The 9164-nt window shown below is 40.5% G+C and overlaps 1 protein-coding gene across 1 annotated transcript; it reads right to left on the bottom strand.

The window, feature by feature from the left end:
• Positions 1 to 292: 292 nt before the first annotated feature.
• Positions 293 to 8910, bottom strand: LOC139722420 (uncharacterized). Its single transcript, XM_071633712.1, has 4 exons — positions 8853 to 8910; positions 8214 to 8333; positions 1978 to 2049; positions 293 to 480 (listed from the first exon to the last, which is right to left on the bottom strand). Exons 1-4 carry the CDS (start codon positions 8908 to 8910, stop codon positions 293 to 295), a joined length of 438 nt encoding a protein of 145 aa, XP_071489813.1.
• Positions 8911 to 9164: the final 254 nt, after the last annotated feature.

Raw genomic sequence — 9164 nt, 5'->3', positions numbered from 1 at the left:
CAATATTGTGGAAATTCACAAAGGTAATTCAAATTTAGTCCATGGATGACAAAAATTCGTATTGCATGCGGATGACAAGTTGTGACACACCAACAGGCATCCAAAATGAATGTGTCCTGATACGCGCATCTGAAATGTTCGCCTATTTCGAACAGTTTTAGCCAACGGAATAAACGTAAACTGTGAGTTTCATACGAATACATTCGTGAATTCAGGTCATCTAGTCTCTATAAGGGATTTTAGAAGTCAGTGCTTCTTCTGAATAATCATTTCTTCCGAGGAAATCGACTCCTCATCGCGATGCCTTTCCAGCTCGCGAAGTAGTCCCTCCCTTCTTAGATTTGACTTTCGTAGCACTGCCGGACGATCTTGGGTTGGTGGTGGACGCGTTCGAGCCGCGACTCCGACCCACTCCGGTCGGCTTCTCTTTCTTGCCCTGCTGCGGTAGTTCTCGCTTGCGATATTGTGCCAAAAGTGTGGCTAGGTTTGTGTGAAGTCAAGAAGTGTGAGAGAGAATCAAAATGATCAATAACATTGCTTACATAAGACGTCTTATTACACCTTACATGAAAGGTCGGAAGTTTAAGATTATATAGAATAGTAAAATAAATAAATAATAAATAAGAATAAATAAGTGAATGAATATATAAACAAATAAATAAATACAACGTTCCGTAAAATCATCTGGCCAATGGTAAATCAATAGCGTTCAAAGAGGTATACGCAGTCAAAAATGCAAACGTAATGAACGTATAACGTTCAGGCCCGATATCCAAAGCTTGCCTGATGAACGAGCCAGAACAAACATTCTAAAGAGCGTCTCGAGCTACAACTGAACTTTCCCAATGCGAATCGTCAAACAGATTTCAATACCATACAACTAAGCTAGAAAAAATTCAAAAGAGGGCAGCAAGAATAATTTTGGACAAAACATATGACACACCGTCGGCTGATTTATTCAAAAGTCTTAAATGGATGACACTAGACAAACGTTTTGATTTCAGCCGCGTTATGATGATATATAAATGCGTCCATAACTTAGCACCTTCGTACCTTCAGGTGCACTTAGTTAAGCCTAGTGATGTACATGAACATCATACAAGGCTAATAGACAGTGGAAATCTATGTGTGCCAAGATTTCGCTCTGATTGTCACAAGTGCAGCCCAATCGTATCCTCTGTACTTGAATGGAACAGGCTAGATCATTCACTGGTGAACTCTTGCTGTGGCACGTACTTTTTATGTTACTTTGCAATGTACAGTATGCTGGTATGTATCTACACTGTATTATGTCATCTTCTGTATATACGTTTTGGTATGTAATGTACATATGTTCATCAATATTATTCAGGGCTCCATGGAAGACCACTATTTATTGGTGAATGGACTACCCTGACAAAAGATTAGAAATAAATAAATAAAATAAATAAATAAAAATCGTGTCAGACTGAATTGCTGTTCTTCCGTGCCACAAAGCTGGACCAAACGCAACCATTCCACAAGTAAGCTGCATGATTACATAATGTCTTATACATTTGTACTTCCAGGGAGGTGATTCTCTCACCTCCCTGGTACTTCTTACATCTTTACACTGGTGAAGGTCATGTGTAAGATTACCTTGGGTCAACTGACGTCTGACTCTCGAAACTTTTACCTCAAAATTCGCAACTTTTTTGTTTCTTGTTACCGATTTTTCCCTATTTTATCGTAAGTGGTCGTCTTCAGTGTTTTTTTTTTTCTGGTGCGTGACAAAGCAACATGCGATCAGGGCCCGTTTCATAAAACTTGTCATCAGTGACAACTGCCACCTTTCTATGACAAATTTGCTCTCAGCCATTCAGATGCAAGGATTTCAGTAGCTTGTCACGTCTATGACAACTCTTCACTGATGACAAGTTTTATGAAACGGGCCCCCGGGATGGCATTTCTTTTTAATGTGTGGTAATCTGCAGTTAGATTACATAGGTATATACGTACACATGAATTCCTCATTGCTCTTCAGTTGTGTTACAAGCGGTTCGTACGGCTTCACGATATTGTCTTCATCACCTGAAAGAGATGTAGAAATAATTGTAAAGAAAAGCTTATAAAAAAGCCCCTTCTTGTGAAGCAATTCACAACAATTTCACAGGGAAAATATTCTCGCTGGTGACACGACAGTTCAGGGGCGTCACCAGCTTTTTTTCAAGGGGGTGCGTTTTGACAGTAAATGTAAACTGTGAGTTTTTTTTAAATTTGATTTATTGGCTCCTGTGTCATCATGTACATTTACACGTACATAATTGTGATTGTATACATACACGAATCTTTCGCTATGGAGGACTATACGGGGTACATTATGTGACGGTGTGAGATCCTCGGCGATGATCTATTCCGCTCCTTCAATGCGGAGGGTGTGGGAGGGGGATACCCCCTCCCACGGTAGATTTTTTTTTTTTGTGTGGTAAAAACAAGAGAGTAAAAGTCGCGCTTATAGAGCATAGTAAAATACTATTACGGGGGTACATTTTATGTGACGGTGTGGTGTGAGATCCTCGGCGAGGGAGCGAAGCAACCGAGAGGGAGAGAAGCAACCGAGCGGGAGCGGGAGAGGGTGTAGGAAGAGGATACCCCTCCCACGGAGGGACTTTTTTTGAAAAGAAAAAAGGAGAATTGCATAACAATTAAATGCGAGCGAGCGGAGCGAGTGAGCTTGAAAATTTTGATATTTTACAATCCCAAACTGCGGTTTATAGCTATATTTTTTCGCTTTGGAAATGAAGGGCGCAACTGCTGGCAATTACTGGCAGCAACATGAGGATAATGGCATAACGATTAAATGCGAGCGAGCGAGCTTGAAAATTCTGACATTTTACAGTCCAAAAACTGCCGTTTTTAGCTCTATCTTTTCGTTTTGGAGATTAAAGGGGGGAGGGTGGCGCACCGGGCGCAACTGCTGGCAATTGCTGGCAGCAACGTCAGGAGAATGGCACAACGATAGAATGCGAGCGAGCGAAGCGAGCGAGCTCGAAAATTTTGGAATTTTACAGTAAACTAAATATGTTGTTTTTAGCTACATCTTTTCGCTTTGAAAATTAAGGAGGGGGGGGGGGGGCGGGCGCACCGGGCGCAACTGCTGGCAATTACTGGCAGTCACATCAGGAGAATGGCAGAGCGATTAAATGCGAGCGAACTTGAAAATTTTGACATTTTACAGGCAAAAAAATTACCGTTTGTAGCTATATTTTTTCGCTTTGGAAATTAGGCAGGGAGCACCGGGAGCAACTGCTGGCAATTACTGGCAACAACATCAGGAGAATGGGATAACGATTGAATGCGAGCGAGCGGAGCGAGCGACCTTGAAAAATTTGACATTTTACTGTCAAAAAAACTTCCGTTTGTAGCTATATTCTTCGCTTTGGAAATTAAGGGGGCGCACAGGGCGCAACTGCTGGCAATAACTGTCAGTAACATCAGGAGAATGGCATGACAATTTAAATGTGAGCGAGCAGAACGAGTGAGCTTGAAAATTTTGACACAGTCAAAAAACTGCCGTTTGTAGCTATATTTTTTCGTTTTCAAAATTAAGGGGGGCGCACCGGGCGCAACTGCTAGCAATTACTGGCAGCAACATCAAAGGAATGACATAACGATCATATCGTCTGTATCACTTTAGTCAATCAATTTTCCTTACAACGTTTTTGTTACCTCAAGGTTCCACAATATGTTTTCTCAATTTACTTTGTTTCGATATTGCAACCTTGTTCTATGTTACCAAAGAAAGTGAAATGTTTATGTTCTTTTCGAAAAATGAAATAAAGATTGAATTGAATTGAATTGAATTGAATTGATCAAAATACGAGTGAGCGGAGCGAGCGAGTTGAAAATTTTGACATTTTACAGTCTAAAAACTGCTGTTTGTATAGGCTATTCCTTTTCGCTTTGGAAATTAAGGAGGGGGGGGGCGCACCGGGTGCAACTGCTGGCAATTTAATACTGGCAGCAACATCAGGAGAATGGATAGCGATTAAATACGAGCGAGCGGAGCGAGCGAGCGTGAAAATTTTGACATTTTACAGTCCAAAAACTGCCGTTTGTAGCTTTGTTTTTTCACTTTGGAAATTAAGGGGGGGGGGGGGCGGTGCGCCACTGGTAGTCAAGGATGTCGGTTTATGTTCATGATTGGGGGAGGTATGACCAGCGAGGGGGCGTCGAAGTGACCAAGCGGGTGAAGGATGTCCAAAATCTGCACTTTAGAGCATCCCCTAACTGTTTGTGTGTGTGTGTGTGTGTGTTTTATACATGGAAAAGTTGGGAAATAGCCCAGGTCAAGTCTTATTATTGGCAATACAAAGCATTTTGATATAGACTATAGTATGTAATCAATACTCAGTGATCTAGCTTTGATATAACGAAGTGTAAGGTACAGAGGTGTACATTCTACATCACATTACGCAACATTGCAGCGACTCCCTACCGTTCGGATGCTCTGATTACACTGCCCCATCCTCCTTATCATTCAGAATGCCAACCAGGAATCACGCTGAATCACAATCTTTTGTCGGCTCCGGGCTTTTTGAACAATGTTTCACACTATTGATGCCTCTTTAATCATGGTTAAAAGAAATCTTAGAGAGAAAAAAAAAATTCTTGCTCACAAAAGCAGTTTACTAATCCTTGAATTACCATTTTGATATTTTTTTTTTGGTACCAGCCGAGGGGGGGGGGGGGGGGGCACGTGCCCACCCCCCCCCCCCCCCCCCAGTTACGCCACTGATTGGAGACCTATAACGGGGGAGGAGGGTGGGCGGGGTATCTCCCTCCCATGCGACGGAGCTTTTGCATTTTCTGAATTGATAATCCGTTGCACAATGAATGAAAATAATATACCTTACGTATACAGTAAACACTATAGCATCAGTGCTGCCAGAGCCGGGGTGCGATTGTTTTTGTTTTTTGTTTTTGTTTTGTTTTTGCTTTGCTTTGTTTTTGTTTTTTTCCTCCTGGTGCAAAATAAAATGAAAAAATAAAAAAAGAACAATTATTTAGCGTCCGGCGTTGAGGTCGCTCGCAGACTGAAGCGTTTTTTTTTTGTTTTTTGTTTTTTTTTAAGGTTCTGAAGGGGGTGCGTTCGCACCCAGCGCACCCCCCCCCCCCCCTGGTGACGCCCATGCAGTTGCTCCTGCGACAATTGCTCCGATCTTATTTTCTCCAAGGACTAGGGTTAGGATTAGGGTTGTGATAGGATTTTAAGTTTAATCTATATATATATATTATGTGAGGATTTTAGGATTAGGGTTAGGGTTATGTTTGTGGGTACTGATTATTTATGTTTGTCTTCGCGTGCAAATATTTCATGGGAGCAATGTCGCAGGAGCAATTGTCATGGAACCATTCTCGCTACCCACAGCATTAGTAACGACCAATTAAACTGCCAGATTTTTCGTAAATGTAAGTACTAGATACGGTGATTACAATTCAAGGCATGCAACGCCACATGGCTGCGGGGCCTTATCGGCAGCAGAACTGAGCTTGCCTAGCTTTAGACGCAGTAACTGCATTTGTCGTATACTTTAATAATAGTCACTGCTGTATAAATGCCCCGGAAGGGATTTTCTTGGCAGAATGCCACTGATTTTGCCAGTAACATTCTCGTGCATGCTAAACTTCAAATATATACAACGATCAAGGTTATAATATAAAGTCAACTGTGGTGCACCTTTATATCAATTTTCGTTACTTCATATTATTATCATGTCTTGTCTAAATTACTCAGCTATTATATTTCACTACCACCTATTATTCACACAGCTTGCTTATATTATAGGTCTCTTCTTGTTTCTCCGATATTTGTACAACCTGAACCATGAATTCTGATATTGACCAATCTTATTACCATTGTGACTTTAGATGTATTGTTACTACTTTCATGTTTGTTTGCAATTGAAGTGTAACCAGTGGCGTATCTAGGGGGGGGGGGCAAGGGGGGCACGTGCCCCGGGCGCCACTCCTTGGGAGCGCAAAAACGAAAAAAAAAAGAAAAAAAAGAAGAAGAAGAAAAAGAAAAAAAAACGAAGAAGAAGAAGAAGAAGAAAAAAACTCGCCCGGAAGGGGGGGGGGGGGGGAGGGAGAATGGGGGGGGGGGGGGGCAGAAAACCAAATCAAACAAGAAAAAAACAAAACATGATGATGACGCGGACAAAATAACAATGTATATTGTGTTCACACAAGAATTCCTTGTTCTGTCAGTTGAAATACAACAATTTTCGGCTCGCTCGCTGCGTTCGCTCGCCAAAATTTATATAAATAAAGAAGGTAAGAACAAAACGTGATGATGACGCGGACAAAATGACAATGTCTTTTGTGTTCACACATGTCATTTTATATTTAGCAGGCAAAATGTTTCACGGAGCAGCGGCTGCAATTTCATTCGTTCTGAAGCGATCGCCAATTGGATCAAAAGAAGGCGCCAACGGTTTCGAACATACGGGGGGGGGGGCGCAAATAAATCAAGCATGATAAGAACAAAAAGTAATGATGACGCGGAAATATACAAATTTCGGCTCACTCGCTCGTACAATTTAGAGTATTTTTTTCAAGTCCACAGTTTGTTGGTATAAATCGTTATCTATAAGGCCGTCACTATATCTTGATTAGAATTGTAAGATTCAATAAGCAAAAATGACAAGAATTCAATGTTTTGTAAGCTGAAATACAAACATTTTCGGCTCGCTCGCTGCGCTCGCTCGCCAAAATTTATCAAAAAAAAGAGAGAAGAAGATAAGAACAAAACGTGACGATGACGCGGACAAAATGACAATGTCTTTTGTGTTCACATATGTCATTTTATATTAAGCAGGAAATTTAATGTTACACGGAGCAGCGGCTGCAATTTCATTCGTTCTGAAGCGATCGCCAATTGGATCAAGAGAGGACGCCAACGGTTTCGAGCATGGGGGGGGGGGGGGCGCAAAAAAAAAACAAATCAAAAAAGATAAGAACAAAACGTAATGATGACGCGGAAATATACAAATTTCGGCTCACTCGCTCGTACTAATTTAGAGTACTAGTATTATAAGTCCTCAGTTTGTTGGTATGAATCGTTATCTATAAGGTCGTCCCTATATCTTGATTAGAATTGTAAGATTTAATAAGCAAAAAATGACAAGAATTCCATGTTAGTAGCTGAAATACAAAAATTTTCGGCTCGCTCGCTGCGCTCTCTCGCCAAAATTTATCAAAAAAGAAAAAGAAAAAAGAGATAAGAACAAAACGTGATGAAGACGTGGAAATATACAAATTTCGGCTAACTCGCGCGTACTAAATTAGAGTACTTTTTGAATTCCTCATGCAGTTTGTTGGTATAAATCGTTATCTATAAGGCCGTCACTATATCTTGATTAGAATTGTAAGATTTGATTAGCAAAAAAGACAAGAATTCCATGTTTTGTAAGCTGAAATACCAAATTTTTCGGCTCGCTCGCTGCGCTCTCTCGCCAAAATTTATCAAAAAAAAGAGAAAAAGAGATAAGAACAAAACGTGATGAAGACGTGGAAATATACAAATTTCGGCTAACTCGCACGTACTAAATTAGAGTACTTTTTAAATTCCTCATGCAGTTTGTTGGTACAAATCGTTATCTATAAGGCCGTCACTATATCTTGATTAGAATTGTAAGATTTGATTAGCAAAAAAGACAAGAATTCCATGTTTTGTAAGCTGAAATACCAAAATTTTCGGCTCGCTCGCTGCGCTCGCTCGCCAAAATTTATCAAAATTCATTACATTTAAATCACCCTAAAAAGACCCCTTTTAAGTGCTTGAAAAAGCATATCATGTGGACTTTGTTTAAAGTCCCTAACGGGATGGGGTTGGGGTTGAATACTTTTTCAGAAATTAGGGGCGCAATTTTCGCGCTTGCCCCGGGCGCCGTTTTCCCTAGATACGCCACTGAGTGTAACAACTTGTGCTCATACTACTAGTATCTAGGCCTACAATGTGTTCTGTTGCGGGAAAGATGAAATGAGATTATAAAAGAAGATATTTCTCCCTTTTTTATGGCATGACCAGCATGGAGTAATAATAATAAAAGTCATGACAGTCTATTCGGTGTGTTATGCTGATGAATTAAAAAAAGACAAAAACAAACTTGGAACTGTGTACATCAAAATCAGACCCAAGGCCTCAAACAAGCAAAGCAAACAAAACAAACAAAAGAAGGAATCAGACTTACGTTCAATCTTGAAAGGCACGTACACGGCCCGTGGTTTCAGAACGTGTTTGGTACTGATGCGGAAATTATACTCCGGGAGACAACGTACTATTCCCTCTTCGTCGGCCAAATCTACGAGGACTGCAAAGAGTCGAAATGTGACTTTTAAGGAAAATAAAATGATTCGAAGCAGTTAAGACGAGGAGAAACAACGAAGAAAAAAAAAAAAACCCGAAGACAAGAGTACAACTAATCGTAAACTTATTGGTTAACTGCACACCATAACGGTATTTTGTAACCGTGCACAGTTCCTATAAAAACCTTGCCCTTCCCTGTGTTAAACGGCATCGTAGATGGCGTATTTCATATTAACATTTTCAACAGATCAAGTACTAGCCCAACTGTACACAATTATAGAGATTTACAAGACATTAATCAAATTGGCACCTCTGAATTTCAGTTCATATCTAGAAATGTGTTCTAGGACAGGAAGATTGGATAGAGTCTAGAAGTTATCAAAATAATGTTAATAAGCATAAAATAAAAACAGAGATTTGCATAGCTATGAAAATGCCAATCTGAGGTTGCCATCAACCTTGACCACCTCCCCCCCCCCCCGAAAAAAAAAAAACAACAACGAAGACAGCTCCCGTTTCTTACCTTCTTCGTCATCTATTTTGCATTTCTTCCGAAGCAGGTCCACGACGTTTACAAGCATACAATCTAGATTGATAAGCTGGTACTCCGTGCCTGGTGAGTAGAAAGGAATCATGACAATAATGACAACATTTTGGTCTTAAATAATTTAATTTCAGAGTATTAGTAGAAGTACTTTTCATTATAGTACTTGAGTAGAAGTAGGGTCATCACTGTGGCACCTCGATCCCAATGACACACACGTGTATTCATCCCAGTAGGCCTTAGCTTCTTGGTCCACGCAAGAGCTGCAAGAGGGATTACAAGCATCAAATA

This window comes from Diadema antillarum, unplaced genomic scaffold (genome assembly GCF_040938485.1).
Source record: "Diadema antillarum isolate AM-2024a unplaced genomic scaffold, OU_Dant_1.0 scf00000165, whole genome shotgun sequence".
NCBI classification, from domain to species: Eukaryota; Metazoa; Echinodermata; class Echinoidea; order Diadematoida; family Diadematidae; genus Diadema; species Diadema antillarum.
Note: the sequence above shows the minus strand (reverse complement) of the source record. Positions and strands in the feature narration are given on the sequence as shown.

Coding starts and splice junctions, on each gene's coding strand:
- LOC139722420 (XM_071633712.1), bottom strand. CDS start 8,910: ATGCTTGTAAACGTCGTGGACCTGCTTCGGAAGAAATGCAAAATAGAT. Junction 8,334..8,852: donor CAAAATAGATGACGAAGAAG/GTAAGAAACGGG, acceptor GACTCTTTGCAG/TCCTCGTAGATTTGGCCGAC. Junction 2,050..8,213: donor CGTGCCTTTCAAGATTGAAC/GTAAGTCTGATT, acceptor CATCTCTTTCAG/GTGATGAAGACAATATCGTG.